Here is a 22,701-nt window from a genome sequence, read left to right as displayed (position 1 = left end):
CGGAACCTGCAAAAAGGAAGAGATAAATGAATGATGCGATGAATAATCCCGGACACATTTTTCTAAAGCTTTCTCGTCTGCACACCTCACTCCAATCCTCTGTCTCTCTGTGTCCCCGAGACTCTCATAAAAAAGTCATTGAATCTTTTAAAGTAAATAAAATTGAAATAACAATAAAAAACAAAGGTAAAATGATAAAATCTGTTTTAAAACTTCATCCATGCCATTTATGTGTCGTACAACTTTTTTTTTCGTCGGCTGATAATAATTGTCCGAAATAAATAAAAACAGTCGGATTGTCAGTGAATGCTTCATATTTTCAATCAGATAATATTGCAGATACTTTATTCAATGACTAGCATTTTTCATAAAGGTGAAAATGTGCGATAGCGCATCGCTTTAAAAAATGTAAGAGCCACGAATTTTTCCAAACAATTTGTATGTAAGCTTACCAAACATGCAACTATAAATTGCATTAGAAACGTATCAAATTGTATGAAAAATCACCGCAGAAAAAAACGCTTTGAATATTTCATAGTGAAAGTATAGCATTGCTTGTGTTCACATTGACTTTCTCAGAAAAATTCACATGGCATTTTGAGTTGCTCGTTTTGGATTTCCCCACCACCTCAACCGAAAGCAGCAACAACCATTTTTCTACATTGTGATGATTACTATTTCGTCCGGAAAGATTTTTACCACTTGAATGTCGATGGCAGTAAATATTTCAGTAGGTTCGTGTACGACATGGAATTCAATATTGATTGCTAAAAAGGAACAAAACGAAGTGTTGCACACAGAAGCGATTTACTGGTTTTTCGATTCTTTTCCATTTTCGGATCAGCACGACATTTTACACTATTGGACACATTCCGAATGGGCTCAAAGCCCGAATGCTTCATGCTGACTTTGGCCAAGACTAACACAGTTTTTCTACCGTAAAATAAGTAAGGTTCGCAAAAATGTAGAGTTCATGTGAGCATATTCGCTGTGAGAATAGTGATAAATTTGACACAACGGTATTGCGTTTGATAGCAACAGTACCCATAGTTCAGAATATTCGTTTCACGCAGTGTTTTTCTGGCGAAGCACATCGATACCATTCACGTCATTTCGACCATTTTCACTAGTTTTGCTGTGCCTAAGCTACATTGCCAAATGGAAAACACGTCTCTTCGTTTAATGCATTATTAAACAGCCGAGAGAAAAATATCAAGCATGTAAAGTTGTCGATAGTATTCGATTGAAAGAACTTAACCCAATTTCAAAGTGCTTCAAAAAATACTTTGAATAATTTTCACTCTCGAAATTCCATAAATTTTGTTCGGATTAATCAATATTTTCGTGTATTCAATTGTCAATCGCATTGTTTGATGGCGGACATGGAATGAAGCAATTTCAATCAAAGCCGTCTGACATTGGCATTCGTTGTAACAATTTTTTTTTGCCAAATTTTATCAAACCTGCATACTAAGTACGTTGAATAATTTCCAATGTGAAAACGAACAATATGTCTCATGCATACAATGTGTCTGCTGCATTTCGATAAGATATTTTTGAAGCTGAAAATCCGCACACAATCAAATATTCCGTTTTCGACTACCAGCTCCAGCTGGATTTTATATTCAAATGTTCGAATATTCGACAGCATTGGTTTTATTTTCGAAAGGTTTTTTTTTGGTTAAATGTTCCCAATTTGCGATTTGCTGTCAACTTAACGTACAAACGAACGCATGTCAAAACTTTTCATTCGATGAACTCAATTCGGTTACGTGATTTTGTCTATAAAATATCTAAATACAATTTGCAAAATCAAGATATATTTAACAAACTAAAATGACAATGGTTAAAATGCACAAATCACATACAGTGCCGCCAGAAAATTTGAGACCACGCTCATTTTTTTCATACAATTTCATACAAATTGACGATTTTTTGGAGCAATATTTAATATATTTCAGAAAGAGCTAGACTCATAATTTTTTGCACACTTATTGTTCTATTTACGGAGAGTAAGCTAGTGAAGTTTTACCAAAAAATATCTACGCGTTTGAAAAATATCCGATGTTTACACTTTCAAGTGTGAAAAAGGATTATTTTTCATACAAAATGTGTCATTTTTCACACTTGAAAGTGCAAGTCTCGGATATTTTTTAAACGCGTAGATATTTTTTGGTAAAACTTCACTAGTTTACTCTCCGTAAATAAAATAATAAGTGCACAACAAATTATGGGTCTAGCTATTTTCGAAATATATTAAATATTGCTCCAAAAAATCGTCAATTTGTATGAAATTATATGACATTTTTTTGCTTGGTCTCAAACTTTCTGACGGCACTGTACATACACATAAAATTGAAACGAAAATGTTTGAAACCAAATAAGCTCATATATGTTTGTTTCAGAGCAATGCCAGATTGTATTCAGTCAGACTTGAACAAAATTCAGAGAGAAAATTATGATTTCATGCACATATTGCGGGCCAGCACACTTCTCCGCACATTTACTTCATGAAACGCACTATTTTTTTTTCTTCTCTTTATCACATAAATGTGATTTCACATACAATCTGACTTTTCAGATAAAAATCTCTTCGAGAAAAGCCATTCGCTATTGTGCACTGGGAACGGTTTTTCTCATTTTATAATTCTGCTTTTGTCATTTCGCAATTTCAATTTTCTCCGTTCGTGTTTTGTTTTTTCCATTATTTGTGTGCTATTTTTTAAGGCAATGACAATATTTTTCTTTCGCTTACTCTGTTGGATGCATGAATGAAAGCAACGAACGCAAAAATGAACGAGTTACTCAGAATTTGGTTGAAATTTAGGCAAGTTGGAGGGAAAATGTGGCGTTGACAGCCTTACTGAATGTGAGATAAGAAAATATCCACATTTAAGCGATACAGACACAAAAATGAAATATATTTCTCCGGTCTCTTTTCGAGCATTCTTCGTGCGTTGCTCTGTCTCCCTCTTTTCCTCGCTATCTCCTTTATGTATGAATGAAAGGAATTCATACACAATATCAAAAGTTTATCGAAACTATTTTCATATTTGAATTCGTTTTGTTTTTCCTTGGAATTTCAAGCTATGGTTTCGGTGCACTTACTCCTTTTTCCTCGTCTGTCTTTCTGTTTTTTTTTCTTGCATTTGAGAAATCTCCAAGTTCGAATTGGCATTGTTGTCATATTTTTTTCTCTCTATTCCTGAACATTTTTATTCTGTGGATAATCAAAATTGTAACCCTTACACATATATAATGCTGTGTCAATAATAGAAAAATTTCATTGTCTAAACTGTTGCAAATGGTATGAAAAAAAATTTAATCAATTTATTTGTTCCATGAATGTTTGCAACGTATAAGTTTGAATCAAATCTTGACATGCTCGTGAAAATTCGAAATTTTCCCATTGGAAGTTTGGATGCAATCAGGAAGTAATATTTAAAGTTTGTGAAGTGTTTAAATGGAAAATATTTCATGCTTGATGTAAAAGTGAGTTAAAGTAGCACAACAATGACATAGCCGAGCCGAAAAAATGCAAAATATTTGATTCACATAAAAGCCACACTTCAAAATGAACCAAAGTATTGTGGTGTGCTTGCTTTGAAGGAAATTGTCGTAAGATGTTCACTGCTATTTATAATTAAAGGTTGTGTTATTGCAAATGGAAATATATTCTGGAAGGAGCTCATCTGCATTAGCTTGAAGATATCTTTTATACATTCTCTCGCTCTGCACTACATTGATATGTAAGCTTGACTGAATTTTCTGTTAGCCGGTTATGCTAGACATAATGCGCAAGTATATACAGAGGAGAATTCGATTTATTATATGTTTTTTATGATTTCATATAGATACAATATGCTAGCATATATGACTTGATTCAGATGTTCAAGCTATGTGTGTGTACAAGAGCTTCGTACTTCTTTTTTTTGAAGAAAAAGTGGCAAAAGTGCGTCGCATATTGAGTAAAGTCATAAAAATATCTAAGCGTTCTCTGCTTCTTTTACGATGTGTTTGACGATGCTTGAGATTTTCAGCAATTTTTGATAATAATTTAGTCAGAAATGCGTACATTTACCGTATTGGTTTGCTCCGTACCGAAAAATTGACTATTTGTATGAGTGTATCTAAACAAGATTATGCCATTAATATTTGTGAGGCATGCAAAATGCCGTCTATATTATACGTTGGATACCATAGACAACATATATTGATGGCAGGCATCCATTTCGTTATGTTACGTTACATTCCATTCGCATAACCGACGAAAATATGCTGTCACTGCAAATATCGAGGGCAACAATTCTGACATCAAAACACGAACATTATCCCCAGGCACTGTCAACCTAATCGCGCGCCTTTTTCTTCCTGCACACATACCACACATATCGCATATACGTTCGACAATAATGTTCGTACGTCTGAGCTCACAGAATGCTTTCCATATGTGTTTAATCCATTTTGATTCGTGCTCACGAATCAAATGATAAGTGGTATGTTTGTTGCCTTATGCAAGAAGAAGATGAAGATGAAGCTAACGGGGAAAAAACACTTTACACGCTTCACACCGAAAATATTATGTGGCATATCGTAAATTTTCCTGTAATAGATGCATGAAATATTAGATAGTTTGTGGTGTAGACATTTTAATAGACGCAAATAGAAAATGTGTTCATGCGTGGCCAAATTGGCTGCAGCACGATGCTATGCATGATGGTTTCAGCAATATTCAAGATAAGCATTAATAGAGACAACACATTGACGATGTATAAACTTAATAAACACACTGGATGGACGAGATCAATTCCGTTTGTGGTTGATGAAGTTTCTCGCTGATGTTTGCATATCTCACATTCTCGCATTTTGTTTTTTTTTTTTTACTCGCAAAAGCGGAGCCATTATTACGTTTACTTTCATGATGTGAAGAACGTACTTAATGTACTTTGATGTAAAACAAAAAATCCATCACTTTTGTGTTGAGGTGTAAATGAATTGCATGAAGAGAGAGAGAGAGAGAGAGAGAGCCACAATTCAAAACTCAAACAAATAAAGTCGAGCAAATAAATTGTTTCAAACTTTAATTAAGTAACAGAAACAATGGACAAAATGAGTGCATCACATGTAATATTATTTTTCGGCTTTTTCCGCAATTTTATCACTGGATCAATGTTCATTTTTCGTGGTCGAAAAACAGACACACACACACACAAAGAGACAAAACCCAGTTTAAAACTTTCCTAATGATGTGTCAACGTGGTTCCGAGTTATTATTGCAAGCAAAAACGTGCAAATGCACGCACGGATAGTGCCTTAAGTGCAACATGACGATTATCGCATTTTCGCCAGGAATTATAGAGCTCGACACTCAGCCAACATGAATGCCAAACTAAGAGGTAAGAGAGCGCGCGTTTGCTTCAAATGGACATTTTCACCTGTGATGTGAGCAAAAGAGACAAAATAAAGATCGATGGAACACACAGGGTAGGGAAGCGGGAAAATGAATGGTTGAAAAAACATCGTTTAAATGAAATACGTTGAGCAAGATGTTAAAACTGGCATGCAACCTTCCACGTATTCCGACTGACAGAATGAAATCAGCCAAAGCTTAATAAGGCTTGTCATGTTCGTGTTGCAAGTTTTTGTGCGCAAATATCACATACGTGAACTCATTCCAGAGCACACAATCCATACAGATAAATATATATAAAAGTCGTGCAACATCGTTGATATATTTATACGTTGCTTCGTTTGCCCTTCGTCTTGAAAATTTAATTGTATGATGTCGTACAATTACTCACCTGATTAGCTCTATGAAATTGAAATATGCACTGTCATCCAATACGACGAGGCACGATCACGCATACACAAGCACCCAACTGCATTTCTGCGATATATTGGTTTAAAATTTCATTTTTTTCGTCGCATTTTATTTTTACGGACAATCGCGTTCAGTGGCCGTGCCACGAAATGAGGACGAAAGAGAGAGAGGGAAGGAATGGTAGAGAGGGAGAGGGGGAGAGAGAGAGAAAATGACATAGTTTAAGAATGTATGTGTGGGTTGTATAATAAATGAAATTGTGCAGGGAAAACGCGAATCGATGCATTTAGTAATTGGAATAGAATGAGATGAACGACAAAAACAGAGTGAGAGCGAGATTGAGAAAAGCGACGACGATGTTTTTTGATATACATATACGAAAGAAATGGTCGACGGAACAAGATAGTAAGTCAAGAAAATGGCAATGCTTTTCGCATTCGAACACGATGGCAAAGTGACAGAGAGATGCAATCGAAAATGAGTCTGAAGTTTTCGGCCCCGAGATTCTCAAAGTCAAAAACTCATTAAGAGAAGATGCACGTGATTCAACTATAAATTTGAGAAATGTTTTATCATGACTTTGTGTGATGCCCAATGGGTATAACGTAGCAACGCTTGTGATGGGTTAGAAAGAGAGCGTTAGAAGGGGGAGAGAGATAGAATGAGAGCAGTTGCCTCGATAATGTTTTGTCTTTGCACATATTTGCGCAAGTGTTAATGTTAAATGGTCGAATATTTGGTAGAGAATTTTCAGGCTTGGCTTTTTCAATACACATTTAGCTTTCAAGTCCAGTTGCTTCATTTCAAATAATATATATGTATAAGAATGAGATAGATATCGTATAGACAAAACAATGAAATTGCCACAAACAGTCAGTCACATGCAGAGCGAAAGAGAGAGGAAGGGAGAAACACAAACACACAATGTTATAGTTAAATGTAAAATTCATTACAATATTGCAATCGGTTGCTGTTGGTTGGTTTTTATGCCATCCACCTCACACCAATTGGTAGATTGCCGTCACAATTCGATCGGTTGTGAACGAGAAAACGTATTTCATTAAAGACAAGTTTGTCGACTTTTGGCTTTTCCTCTGCCACTGCACGTTTATTGCGGTTCCATTTGTGCAAATCGTAGAAATGAGAAAAGAGACGTACACCGAACCAAAAAAAGATGCGCACACACACAAACAAATTGCAAAAAGTCGTCATCTATCGTCCATTAGCTATCAAATACATGAACAGCATCTGGCAATATTGCTGAGCAATTGTTGTTCGAGAAAAAGAAATAAATTTTGTTCTTGCATTTCTTTGTTGTGTGTGAGCGAGTGTATATATGTTCACAACTTGAAATGTATTTGATCAAAGTTTAACTGAAGTAGAAATAAATGTCATTGCGCTGAAAATGGAGCGACAGCGAGATGATGAAATGAACGATATTCGAGGAGCAAGCAATAGCAACCAAACAAAGTTTTTAAAACTTACTTTGCCAACCCGAACCATCACATTAAGTTCTTATGATTTTCCTGGTTTTTATTTGTGTGAATGTATGTTTCTCTTTCTCTCTCTCTCTCTCTCTCTCTCTCTCTCTCTCTCTCTCTGTATGTGTGTGTGGCTTTTGCCGAGCAAGTACTTTGAGCAAATTGCGTGAAGCAACTTTCGACATGGTTGCGGTATGTGTATTCGTGTGTGAATCAACAGCAGCATCAGCAATACCATGGATGCACATCACACAATCACAAGCACATTCATTTTACACTCTGCTGCATGGCACAAACCTCCTTTTATGTACGCTATTTCTTCGCCGAAAAACTAATCAAAACAAAAGTTTCATCATTTAATGAGTCCTTTTCGCATACAGCTTAATGTGACATCGTTTTAATTTATTGCAACTATGGCAATAATTGCATATAAACTTTCCGCTATACGATTTCTTTCTTCTTACATGCTCAACGAAAAAGTAGTTTCAATGATGACAATCGTTTTCATCCACTTCGTAAGATTCACTATCCTCTTATGTTGTGAACACACAATTCGCGCATACCGCATTCACATACAACTCATCTCCCACTTTGTTACATCCGGCTTGAAAAGAAGTTGACACACAAAAAAACCGAAATTAAACTATGAAATTCTTAAAATCATTTAATTGCACCTATACAACTATTAACATTCATGAACTGCTTGCCGCATGGGAAGAGTTGGTCTGATCCCTTTGAAAAAAGACTGGCGACAGCTCCCGTTGAATAAATGACAATTCTTCCAATTTAGTTTCGACTTATATTTATCCTTGGACAATTAATATTAACTTCAGCCGTTAATTAATTTATATCGCAAGTTGAATTTGATTGGAAGCGAAAAGTTTAATATAGAAGATGGCATTTAAAACCAGATACATCTCGGAATGCCATTTTATTTATAGCGAATATTTTCATTTGGTAAATGTAATTTACTAAATGGTTAGAAATGGAATACGTTCATCTATATAAAAAAAAAGTGCTTTGATCGCGAAGTTAATCAGAAGCAAAATAAAGTATTGAAGCATAAAATTGGCTAAAAGTGTCATTAAAGCTTTTTATGTTTAGATTTGCCCATAAATTCGATAATTATTTTCTCGAATTTTTCACATTGTTGAATGATGAGAGCGAAAAACTTAAGAGCCGCAATGAATTTCAATTAATTTCTCCCTGCACATATACGTTATAGTAATTTTAATATGATTTTGAATTGAGCAATTTTATTGCGATTTAAAGAAGTGAAATAACCGAAGCAGACGGAGAAAATGCATTGAGTTAATTAATTTGTCGCTAAATGTACATGCACACGAGCAGTTGCCATCAGTAAATTTTAATCAGAGAAATGGATTGAGTAGAAAATTCAAATGGAGTGGAAAACAAAATCAATATTTACATCACAGTAATTTCTCATTTAATTCATTTTTGACTACATAGCTTCAACACACTTTTCATCAAATGCATTCTCATTTCCACTCAAATACATTGTTCTGTGGATTTTTGCGGCATGATTTTCAATTGAAAATAAACTAAAACATTTCAAACGGCAATTAGCTAAAGCCAATTACCTAGAATAATTTATTCATTTCATTTCAGAAATCATATGAAATTTCGAACAGTATTTCATTTGTCTGATGGCTTGTAACTGATGTGAAAAGCCATATTTTTACCGTAGAGTCTCTTTTTCAGGATTAAAAAAAACAGTCGTTTGTCTGTGTGTGTGTGTGTGTGAATGACAGCCACATTGATACATATGATTAGAATGAAACGTTTATCGATTTTCAAGCGAAAAACACCGTGATTCAATATCTGTATCATGAACGCTCCGGATTTTCCGTTTGTTGCTTGGTTGTGTTTTTTATGCGCTTTCAACTGTCACATTGAAATTCAATTCTGAATGCGAACGACAATGCCACGTTGATTACTGTTTTTATCCGAAAAATTTGTATCGATTTTATCCCCGATTCCCCGCATACTTTTTTTGTTGTTGCTCAACTATAGATCGTCGTCAATCGAATGTATATTCATTCCCTCCCTCACTATTTATCTGCATGATGAATGTTACATTGTTAATAAATGTGGTGCTCGAAGCTCGAAAAAAATATTCCAAATTATGTGTGGATCTCTCCGGAAATGGTGAGCATTGTCTTTGAGTGTGTATTGAACCATATCGATTTATGTAATCGAAACAAATGATGACACGTGCTTTAAAATTCATGAAGTTATTTGATTTGGCCACAAATTTCAAGTGTCACTTGGAGAACTATCGATTTTTTTTAGTTTTTTGTTTTCAAATGGAACTTAAACCAATTTATTTATTGGGAGTATCCATGGGAGTATCAACTATCTGAAATTAATAAGTTTGTACACTTATAGACTACATGTATTCTATAAGTGCTATGACAAAGATGAACACCATTTTAAATGATAATACGAATTTCATTTGAAATTATAACTACATTAGCTAAATAGAAACAAAGTTACTTCGAAGGCACATTCTACGTGGATTTTTTTTTCACAATCCAAAAGTATGCATTTGGATTATGGGACAAGGAACAAACAGGTTTTTTATACAGTATCATGCAATCGTAAATTTTGCTTATTTAATTAGTAGTATTCCAATATCAACATCACTAGAAAAGTGTTGCAATGAATGTCTCATTTTTTATATTGTTCGTTGCTTTTGCAATAAAAAATGAAGGTGTCCAATATTTTCGTTGTCAGGCAATTCTACATTGTGCCGATTACGAACAGATTTTGTAAGATTTGAATGAAATATTGTTGCCAATATGTGAAATTGCACAAAACAAAATTACAATTTCAAAATCTGAAATATCCCAACATACTGGCTGCGGCAATTCACGTCAAATCCTAAAATATCATTTTTGCAATATATTTTTACAATTTCTCGCATTCAATTAACAAATGTGTAAATTTTCAACACAATCAATATGTGCCATTCGGAAATCGAAGAGGCTGGTTGCTGATTATTCCGATCAGTTATTCATTGATATTTCATCAATGCAAACAAATTGTATCTCGAAATATTCAGCCCACGAACAGAAATAATTAATTCATTATTTCAATTAATTTTATTTAAATAAAAGGGATTGGCATAAAATAATGTCTTGCACCATTTTTCAACATATTGTTCAATTAATAATAACGTCATTTTAATTTTTTCGATGTATTCTTTGACATTTTTCGTATAAATATTCGTGGCTCGCACTGGCAAAATCATTCAATCATCAGTCAGTTCAAGCAGAACAGTACAGAGCAGAATTTTCAATTAATTCAATAATTATTTGTGTTTTGATATAGTTACGTGTGAGTTTGAGCTTACTTCTGTACAAAATCTGGATGCTGCCTTAAAAGAATTAATTGCAAGTATAGATTCATTGGCTGAAAAACTCTGTTCGTCATGTGGACAAACTGCTCTGGACTGTATACTGAGTAATCTAAAAGATTTAAAGAAAGCGTTAGCAGCTAAGTATGCAGCCCTGAATGGTGTAACTAAGGCTCTTAAAGAAGCAACGTCTGATTGTGGTGATTTGGATATAACCAAAATATCTAAGCTAGATAAAGCACTTAATAAATTAGCCGAAGCTGAAAGAGATGAGGCTTGTGTTTATAATAAAATATTGGCTTGTACGTGTGCTAGTTGCCAAAGTTCATCTTCTGGCGCTGTAGGACGTAAATTACAATCTGTTGCTAGTGCCAAGTCGAAATTAGCCCAATATATTGCTTGTTTATGTGGCCCTAAATGGAAGGCTTTTGCAAAGTTAGTACAGAAAGCAGGTGTAACTGAGGATGTATGTAAATTGGGTGATTCGTATGCACGTTTAGCTCATTGTCTTGCCGAAATTGCTCAAAAGCAATGTTCTTTGGATAGTCAAAAGGTGGATCCTCTTATCCAGGGCAACAAAGCTATTTCAAAGGCCGAGGCTGAACTCGGACAAGCTTTGAAAGACTTGGTAACAAAAATATGCTGTCCAAAACAATAAAAAACACATTTCGAACCTTTGCTTTTTCCATATTAAATTTCACTCGACCGCCACTAACGCAGATAAAAACCGATACATACAGCATGAGATGCACACATTCTCAGAGAATTTATGTATTGGTCTTGAGTTATTTCAGAGACTGTTTCTTAAAACAATATATGTGAGGTGAAGCGCTCAGAGGGCCGAAGAAGCACTAAGGAGGCAGAGCTAGTGAGGAGCAAAATATTAAAGTTTAAAAATTATTCTAATTAATAATATTTTGATTTTTGATATTTTTAACCTCACATATATTGCTTTGAAAAACGGTGTCTGAATTATTTAAATATAAGTATTTATATAGCCACAAGCGGATCCTGACTTGAATTTTTCGAAAATGATCCAAGCTGTTTTATTTAATATGACTGCATTGTTCATATTTTTGACATTATATGCAGGCTTGTGAATAGCAGAGTTGGAACACTTTAAACATAATATTTAAAAATTGGTATAAATTCATTTAAAATTCAATAATTTAAAAATCAATAAATATCTATATGGCCAAATTGATTGAAGATTTGATTTCATTTTTTGTGTTAATTCATCATGATTGATATCTACCCCCTAGAATTTATGTAACCGATGGTCGTCACGTGATTTATAATTCATGAAGTCATTTTAATCCAATTGTATTGTTTGGGGCCACAATTCACTCATTCTCATTCACTTATTCTGAACTTTGAATTCGAAGTAGCAAGAATTTGGTATAATTTAAACTGTAAATGGTTGTTTCAATTTTAAATTGAATGACGAAGGGAGCTACTCGTTGCTTACATTTCCACGAATACAAATATTTGATTGTCCAAAGACAATTATCCAATTTGATTGTGATTGCTTGGCGGAGTTTAGCTTCTTGTCGATAACCTTTTTCAAATGAGAAAAAATAAATTATATATTTGAATGTTATTTGAACCATTTATTTGCTCAATGACTCTATCCACATATTTCTTTGAGACATGATTTATCGACAATATAGAATCTAATGTTTATAACATTTCTGTGCGATTATTTATTTATTAAATTTATGTGGCATAGCTTTTAGTTGGCCAGAGTTGTAAGAGCAATAAAACTTTCGTTTTACGTGTGTCGCAGAATTGTCAGGTATTTGTATAAGTTGTGAATATGAATTCGCCTATTTCGCTTTGTAACATATTTAAGGTGTTACCTGAAGTTTTTTTTATTGATGATAGAAATGGAGAGAATTGTAACAAGGAAGTTTTTTTTATATATGCGCTTGATTCTTCCGCATTCCGTACGAGTGGCAAGCAGAAAAAAAATGCTTGTGCGCAATTTTGCAAAGCCAAGACTAGAAATTGGTGAACAGAACATGACACGAACCATACCAAACATAGAATCGAAAAGAATGAAACTATTCGAACTACGACCGAAATGAAAAAAGAAAAAGCATCGGAACAATGAGCAACAATGCCAAAGCAAATTTTTCTGCACATACGACAATAATTTTTTTTTTTGTTTCTGCGTCACATGAGCTCCGACTCGAACACGTAGTTATTCGTGCCGAGTTTGTGAGGTGACATAGCAATGCCTGCAAGAATTCTGGTTTGAATGCTAGCGGCGCACAGATATAACGATAAAAAAGGGATGAGCCAAGGTGATTTTAATATTGTACAGTACGCTTCAGTTCTTTAACCTAATGGCCTTTCTACAATTGCGAAGAAAAGATATAAGTTTTCACAGTGCCACAAACCTACAATTTGAAGCTAGCAATTGGCAAATGCAATGACTCCCCTGTTGCATAACACATAACAATTTACACTGGTATACTATACTGCTGCCCATATTTCTAGCTTACAAGGTATGCGATGTGTGTCGGTGTGTGTGTCTATGTTCAATTCAAAGCGCGCACATTCAAAGTCGAGATCATGTTGTTGGCTGAAGATTTAAACACGTTCATCGCTACACTGTATATTTTCTATCGCGTACACTCTACAAGACATTCTTGCCATTCTCATTTGTATAATCGAAAAAATAACAAACAGAACATAGAAATTCATGATGCATATGGCTGTGCCTTGTTATTATTCCAGCGAGGTGTGTTTGCGTTTTGTAAGCAAGTGAATCGGAGAAGTTTTTGTTTACACCACATATGTGGAATGAGAGAACGAGAAAGGGAGCATGTAAGAGAGAGAGAAAAAGAGCCAGAGCTTGGCAAGAGCTGATGCTGAATTTGAACTCTGATCGTAAAACAATGTAAACATTTCGTTTAACAGCACATTCGGTTCAACGGCATTCTGATGCCTTGCTTAGGCAAAAACATACCGTTTGCAAGCTGGTGAAATATACACAAACAACGGCATCATGCACACCAGAAATGCATTTCAACTGAAAGAAAAACCAGAAATGAAAACAAAGAAAACCCAAAATCACCTTAATACTCTGGATTCGCCTTTCAGTCAGTTTACTTTCATACCGAATTATTTTTATTCTCTTTCATCTCGGTTGTGTGTGTAGCGGCATTGTGCATTACCGAACTGAAATTATAAACGTGCCACTTTTTTCTCTATCTTCCTCATATATGACAACGTTTGTCTGATAATCAACTCACCGTAATTCGTGCGCCTTGCTCACTCGACACGAACAACTTTTTGACATTTTTACGTGTTTTATTTCCTTCACATGCAAACACACAAGTACAAATTGACTTTTGCGCCCAGGTTTTTTGTTCGTTGCGCCGATCTTGACAAAAAGTTGTTTTTTTCATTCTTTGCTGCAATTGTTCACGTACGCGTGATGCATATTGTTTCTTCACTCCTATTCAAGTGTACTTTATGCAATTTTTATATCTTTGTTCGCTTCTTTTTTATATACATTGTTTTCCTCCATTGTTTGGCACTAACTTATTATTTACGGAGAAGAAAAATGACACACATACACTACAATAAATTCAGCGAAAAATTAGAAAAAATAGGATCTTTCAAATGAATGCACGTGATTAAATGTATGTTCAACGCTCAACAATTCAAATGTATAGTGGAAAAGTTAAGCTTTTGAAGTGTCATACCAATTTTTCTACCTTACAATCGAAACGAAAATAAAACATGAACCAATTCTGTTCTCTTTTATATTGAACGAAAAAAGCGCTCCCAACAATTTGTTTTATTTAGAATGAAAGCAGCCAATAAACCATACGAATTGTGTTGGGCTAAAACATTAATCAATTTCTTCCGACATTCTTTTTTCTATTTGAATGATGATGCGTACCAAGATAATTCAGTGCGAAAAGTTAAAGCTGGTCAATTTACGCTTCACACAATGGATGATTATGTTGTTATATTCATTGCGTGATTGCTTGGGGTTTCTCACAGATTTAGGCCTACAGACATGACAAGTTGATGAATAACTCGAGGTAGGCGACTTTTTATTATTTATCAAGCAGAGCGAAAGAGAAATCAAACAATAAACAAACACATGAGAGAAAAAAAAACAATACAATTTCCCATCGTATCCGGTATACTTTGGCATGAATTTCATGCGAAAAAAAAACAAATTCAAAACAAACACCAAAGCCAAGATAACAAGAAAGGATATCGTTCAATTTTGAATTTTATCGATTTTTCAATTTGACGAAGTTTCTTCACAAAATAGTTTATATCAGTGCGACGAAAGTCTATTGCCATTTTAATAATAATGGAAGGCGTCGTCGAAAACAATGCAATCTTTCAAGCAGCTGTCACTAGTTTTCCATATTTTTCCAAACATTAGACAAATATTGAATTTGCCGTTGGGTTTTCTATGTTGTTGTTGCTATCGCCATCAAAATCGTGGTGACTTCGACTTGCCAAAGAAAAATTGTTTGCAGTTGGACGCGTCTTTGCCAAGGCTTGTTTCCTTTTCATTTTGTGACTCCTTTGTTTTTATTAGCAAAATGGTTTGGATACTGTTGCATGGGACGTCTTGTCCCGTTGACATATATATTTGTTCTTGATTTTATATTTTTCCTAGAACAGTGAACGGGTCGTGTGTGTGTGTGTGTTTTTTGCAATGCTGAATTGTGTATAAGTGAATGTTCGCAAACAAAATCCCAAGTTTTGTTTTTACAAACATTGTAAAGGCAAACTTAATGGTACAAAAGCGAATGGACGAGAAAATGTAGCAAACCGGAGCAGTAAAAAAAAACCAGCCATGTTTAGCGTTCACCGCACTAACAATAGCCATATTTTGCAGCCCACGCCGAAGAGTAAACAGCGCAACCAGAAAATGAAGTTTTCTTCCAATGTTGTTGTCGCATTTCATTTCGCACTCTCGCTCTCTGGCTGTCTTTTGTGTTAATGTAGAAAGTTGTGACTGTCAAAAAGCCAAACTAACATAAATCATCTCGATCAGAGTCAGTGATTGTGCTGTTGCTATGTATTCCATTTAGTTTAGCTCGTTCATTGTGTACTCGCTGCTAGTGATAGTTGTTGTTGCAAGATTTTTTTTTCTTCATCTCGGTGTCTCGGCTTGTGCGTTCACGATTTCATGTCATCCACTGAAATATTGGGAGCCGGATAGGATTTTCTTTTGGCTTGGCATTCACAAACAATCTCGAAAATTGAGATTGCTTTCGGTGTGACGACTTGTGCGAAAATGAAGACACAGCACAACATTCAGCAAGCAGTCAAACATTTGTATGTTTTGGCTAGAAAGTTCCAAATGTATACGCGAAGCGCTTAACGCTATGACGTTAAAATCGAAGAAAACGTTTAGGATTTTTTTTGTGTCGACGTTCTTCTATTTTCAACTTAAAACGAGAGGGAAAAAACGAGCAAAAGAAAAATGGTGTGATGATTCGTGCTTCTAGGTCACCAGTACGTGCTTGTAAATCAATAACAAATGCCAATGGTTGTGTGGCTTTGAATTTCATCACCATCGAAAACGTTTTCAATTTACGAATTATGAAGACGTTGTCACGTCGAATGAGCATTTATATTTCCCTTTTTTCTTAAAATAATTTCCAAAAAACGAAATGTCCGTGAGAAGTGTCGATGTCGTGACAGCGACGTCAAAATTTATTGCTTCAAATGGTCTTTTAGCTTCGTTTTTCTTAGCTAGAATTCAGCATTTCATACCTTCGAATACCTATTTATATATGTATTCGTTCTAGGTCTGTGCACAATACGGTTAGGTGTAAAATTATATGTATCCAGCAAACACCAAGAATATCATTTCATCATTTTCATTAGACTTGACATTATGGCAAGCATTTTACGATTATGTGTGTATGTGTTTTTTTTTTCGTCGACACGATTGATTTGAATTTGAATCACCCCTGGCCGTATCTTATAACAATGAGACGGCAATGGAAACTTTTCTCTGTCCGAATCACAATCGAAAAGTATTTTTAAGATTCACAGCGTTATATTTATTTAATATTATATTTTATTATTTCTGTCCATGCCTTGTCTACCGTCTCACTTCAACATTTATAGCATTTCTTCATACATTTTTCATGATTGAATTGCTAGATGTACATTTTTTTTTGTTTCTGCTCGTTTTCTCATGTTTTATTCTTTCTTTTATACTCTATTTTCAGCATGGATTATATAGGCTTGGGTTGCTGTGCGCTAGCGTTTGTCCTCTACTTCAACACCCTGGATGCGGGCTTCGTTTATGATGATAGGTAAGTTTCGTCTGTGACATTTTCTCTTTATTTTTCTTCTCCTTCTGACAATGCATTCAATGTCTTTTAAAGCTCAGATTTTTCGTTGCTCATTCACGATGGAAACGTGAAATACGAAGACTAGCGTAGAATTTGAAAAAGCAAAAGAAACGCATTAAGCACATTTTTTTACTGTCGTTATGGCAAAGCAAATGCGTTTATTTCATCAGTTGTTTTTATATTCGCATTTATCGCATCGAAATTGATGACACATTTTCCACCAATTTATTCACATTTCTATATTTTATAGCTTTAACTTTGCCATTTCGACAAGATGAAACGGCAATAAAAATCGTTTGCCGATTTGTTTATCTTCTCATTATCACATACTTGTAAAGTTTTGTTTGTCGGTTTTGTTCGCTGTGTTTTTATCGCGTAAGTTTCTGGTCGCCCATTTTTCAAAAAAATGAAAATTAAATGCGATGAAACGGTGATTTGAATCGTCGATAAAATGAAAAGTTTAATATCAGATAGAAAACACATTTTTTGTGGTTCTCATTCATTTATGGCGTATGATTTCATTAAATATGCATCAATAGCCTTATCAATGACTGCTACATCGTGATTTATGGCATGTTTGGTCTAACTGAATTAGTTTTGCTTTTCAATACACACATCGGACCTATCATTTAATTAAAATATATGTGTACGAAAGTCATTGTCCGTTCGCAATTTTCGCTAAATCATACGTTTTAATTGATTTCTCGTGTGTAATTAAGCTGCATGATCTGAAATTGGTGGGTTTTCAAAACAAAAGATGCTGGGGAACGCATTCACATACACACAATGCAACATCATTTTTACTGCGTCACCTAATCACTTGCACGGGCATGAAATTATCGGCGTGTGCGGAATTATTTCATGCTGATACATTTGCAAAGGAAAATCAATCATGCCAAAAGCATTGATGTGCCTGTACAAATATTTCCGAATATACAGAGTGCTATGCTTTACGATGCGAACAATGAACCAAAGTCAATAAGTTAGATTAATTTTGCTTCGGTTACAACGGGATTGTGTGTAATTTGGTAGGTATTTCGTTTATATTGTAAATAAATACAGCTAAATAAACGCACATTCGGTGATGACCGATTGAAAATAGCTTATCGAAATAGACCACTTGAATCGTTCCCCTGACGATTTTATTATTATATATTTCGGTTCAAAATTATTTCACTTAAACGTTCAACCGCCAGCTCTGGTTCTCGATATGGCGCATTTTACAAGTGAAATTCTTAGTGTTCACACATAAAAATGATACCCCAAAAACCAGCGGAATCAAGGCATACAACTATTTAATGTTCTATCCATATATTTGGTTTTGCAATATGACAATGACAACAATCGACGATGCACGAGGACGGTGGTGTGTTGATGATGGTGATGGCAAACGACGGAGACGACGATGACGTACAATGACGCAGTTTCATTATAACAACGTTCAAGAACACGTGACCAATTTTCGATCTAATGGTGCGACAACAACTGCATATTTATTGTTTAATGCAAACAATGCAATGAATGCATTCACAAATATCAGCATGTCACATGTCACCAATCCACCAACCAAACCATCTACCACAATGAAATGAAATGTTGAGGCGACTCTTGATTCGAATTCAACCAAACAAGGTTCAAGCATTCAGAGAGAAGTGTGGCAATAACACATAATATTCACAATTTCAACCCTCACTTGAATACAATTCGAAATTTGTACGCTTCACTTTATCGCATGACACAAATATCCCCACATACATAGTGCGCGCACACATTCAAACGCGCCTCGAGAACAAATGAGTTTCGGCTGGCCATCCAATCGATTTCGATTTATTACAATATTATTTTGGTTTTTTGTTGTATTGGCTCCGGCAATAGCGAATTTTTGTTTCACTATAAAATATCCATAAAAACCATTTCGTTTTTTTTTGGTTTGTTACGATTGTTGTGTGTCGGACCGAGAAAAACTTCAATCGAATAATAATCGATATTCGTGTGACAGAAAAACATTGTCGAAATAAAATCGAATCAAGAGCGACGCTGATGCTGGCTGCAACACCAACGCATTGCAATTTACAAACAGTTTGTACATTGTTTGGCCACTATAAATGCCTGTATATACACAATTCATGTCATTGATATTGTGAGTCTATGCTTCATTTGGTTCCTCTTGATGTCTTTCGTTTGGATTTAATTGTCCAATAAAATTATTACATTGTATGTGCGCAAAGTGAATGAACGACGACTCATTCTTGTAGTCCAAGTGCAAATGGGCCATTCGCATACGATCCAACCAATATATACAAATCTATGTACAATATAGTCATCATCAACAAACGCACATTGGAAAAAGCAGTCTGTGCACACATTTTCATTAGGATGTTTATGTTTTTGCGCCATGTGCAATAATTTTTAATTAACGACCGTAACATATTGATGGCTCTTTCGTTTGCTTCGAAACCAATAAACAACACATGAAAACTTTATATATTTCATTTTCCGGCGACGATTACATAATGAAAGCGCAGTGAAGCAATCACAGGCGCGCAATATTTACATATTGCCCCGGTGAAACATTTACATTTTGAGTTTGCTTGCGATGTACTTGCTCAGCAGGACTAAGGATATAACGAAAGGACGAGAGAGAGAGAGAGGGAGGAGGAGAGATTGAGTTAGTGACACGCGTGGTCCGCTCTAGCATTTTATACAATTTTATCGGTTTTAATGTTTTGTTGCATTAGTTCTGTCTCACTCTCTAACGCTGTTAAAACAACAATGCCTCTTCCAAATGTGTATGTGATGCTATTTTTCAGTTTCAACTTGGATAAGTCAGACTGCTAGTGCATTTGCTCGTAAAAATTAAAGAATCCAGCGATCGAGAGGGAGAGATAGAGAAAGAGAAGGAGATACATGGTTTTGCAGGGTATATGTACATTTTGAAATGGCTGGCAGCAATGCGGCAACGCTTATACTATTTTATATATGAAAGAACATGAAATTGTGTGAACGAATTTAAATCTCATGGTTCGCTGTGTGAATAGTACACTTTTGTACGCTGATGTGTTACATCCTATATCGTCCATCCTTTGCAATCGTGCAAACGGTGTAAAATCGTAATAGCATATTAGCCATGAGCGACCCAAAAACATGGCTGGAACAAAGTATACGGTGAAACGCGCAAAATATATTCATTTTATGATTTCCCCGGAGTCATAAAACACATAAATTCGCATTCGGTCATTGCACATGCAACAAAACAAAACAAATGCGGACGCGAAATGCTTGCACACACACATGCATTCCAGAGAAAAAGAGAAAACAAATAGGAAACAACAACAGTAACATGAAGCACAATGAATTCACCAGTTTTTCGCTTCAACCGAAATTATTATGATATTTTGAAAACAAATGAGAGAAACACCATTTCGTTGCAGCACCACCACGCGCCGCGTTCAGCTTTCATACGCGCACAATTTTCGACAGTATGTTACAATACAAAAGATCCGTAAAAAAATGAAAGCATGTGCAATAATTATTCATATTTAATATAGCATTTAGCCTAATGAAAATCACATATGGAATGTGCTTAGTGTTTAGCAGCAAATACAATGGGCCAAAAAAAAAAATAACATTGAATCATGATTAATTCGATGTGCATTCAATGAGCAATTGCGAAATGGATCGCTGTTAAACGATGCCAACGGGCAATGTGCCCATTCATACAATTATTTCAATTTTCATTATTTTAATGAAAATGTTCATGGGAAATGATAATGTTGCTTGTCGCTTTTTTACTTTCCTCTCAATAAGAGGAGATAGATGCCATTCTATCATGATGCATTTTTTGAAAAAAAAAAAAACACGGAAACTTCTGTGGAAATTGGAATTTCTTTTATCACTTTTTATTGCATTTCTACGAAACACTCTTTTATAGCACGTTATGAAAATAAAACAATCAATAAATTTAAAATCCATTTTGATTTGAAGCGAATACTTGAATCGACCCGATTCGATAGAGTGAAATAATTTTGGTTTTATTACCACCAGAAGAAAAAAAGTACGTTCATTGCATTTGGTTTGGTGTGCAATTGTTTTTTTTTTTTCTCTTTTCGTTGTTGGCTGTCTCGCGATAATGCCACGAATTTTATTAGCGAACGCTTCAGGGGTGTTTTTCTGTTGGTTATGCCCTCTGTTTATTCAATGGGTGACTCTACTGCAATATTCAATTTCTCAATTTGTTAAACAATAACGTCAATTATGTACAATGTAGCATTTTTCAAATGTTTATCGTTGCACTCTATACCAATTTGAAATAGAACACTCGATTCACGATAATAATATAACAATGTATTGTGTGTTTGGATCTGAATCCAAATGTCCAATAATAATAATGCTCAGATCGAACGGATGAGAATGTGCGCACACCAAAGGTTTGACACAATTTATGTGCGATATATTGTTTATTTGTTGCATTTTAGTTTTCGTGATATATTTTTTTGTACTTTCTGTGTGCATTCATTTCATTCGATAACGTTTCGGATTCCATTTTAATGAAATTGAACACATATTTCACTGCAATTTTTCTTTTGTTTCAATTTGTTTTAAAACGATCGAATGGCACTTGATCTCGGGAACACATACATTTCACTTTTGTCACCAATTTCTTTTGTCACTATGTCTGCCATTCTCGGACATTTTTCAAATAGAAACATTTAATTTTTAACACAGACGATAGAGCAAGAAAAAAAAATAGTGGAAAATCGCAATTTTTAAAGGAATTCAAGCAGTTAATTTCATGGAAATCTCACAAGCTTCATTTCTCTCTCTCTCTCTCTCTCTCTCTCTCTCTATCTATCTGATTTTAATAGTGGGCACATTTCGCAATTTAATACGTAAAACATTCATTAAGTCGCCATTATAATTGTGCACTCCAACGTTTATATGTGATATTAAATTCCATGCTGCCCTTCAATGCATAAATCTATTGATGTTGAACCGATCCGGAGAGAAAGCATACACATCGATATTGGCACCCCGAACAGACACAGCAGTCAATGCACTAGGCGACCAACTAATAAATTATGTTATGGTTTCAAGTGTGGCACAAAGTGCATGTGTGTATGTGTGTTTGCGTGTACTGCGCTCACTAGGTGCATCTAATTTAACATAATCGACACATTTACAAAACACACTAATAATTACACAAAGCGCACTTGATGCCACATACACACAATTTAAGTATATAGCGGTATTATGTTGGGCATCAGTAAATGTTTGCTGTAGCTTTTACAAATCTTTTCAATAAATTTTCAAAACTGTATTCAACTCGATTTTGTGAAACATCGTTCAATCATTGTGTGAAGTTCAAATGCTTTTTTAGTACGGTCGCTGGTAATAATAGTTTTACTGTTTCTCTGATGATAATTTTTCAAATTGTGTGCGAGACCAATTTACATTTACCTAATTAAATTTATTGACGAGAATGTATTTTATTGCAATCTGATTAAAGTGTGAATGTTTGAGTAGCTGGTGTTGTCGTTTTTTTTATTATTTCGCTTATATTCAATGCCATCGTTGAAAAGTCGCTGAAAACATTGTACCCGGTTGCAATGAATGAATTCTTATTACTACATCAAATGTCAAAGTGGTTGTTTACGTGTGCAATTTTTC

General features: G+C 34.8%; 1 protein-coding gene across 1 annotated transcript in view; it reads left to right on the top strand.

Moving 5' to 3' along the window:
- The window catches only part of LOC116340829 (protein O-mannosyl-transferase TMTC2), a 133,575-nt gene that overhangs the window by 90,521 nt on the left and 20,353 nt on the right, over positions 1–22,701 (top strand). Inside the window, exon 3 of the mRNA XM_031767528.1 lies at positions 16,909–16,995. Coding sequence (XP_031623388.1) covers positions 16,909–16,995 — 87 coding nt within the window. The remainder of the gene's footprint in view (positions 1–16,908; positions 16,996–22,701) is intronic.

This window comes from Contarinia nasturtii, unplaced genomic scaffold, assembly GCF_009176525.2.
Source record: "Contarinia nasturtii isolate CC-2019 unplaced genomic scaffold, AAFC_CNas_1.1 Cnas_scaffold_695, whole genome shotgun sequence".
NCBI classification, from domain to species: domain Eukaryota; kingdom Metazoa; phylum Arthropoda; class Insecta; order Diptera; family Cecidomyiidae; genus Contarinia; species Contarinia nasturtii.
The sequence above is the reverse complement of the archived record's forward strand: the minus strand, read 5'-3'. Positions and strand labels throughout refer to the sequence as shown.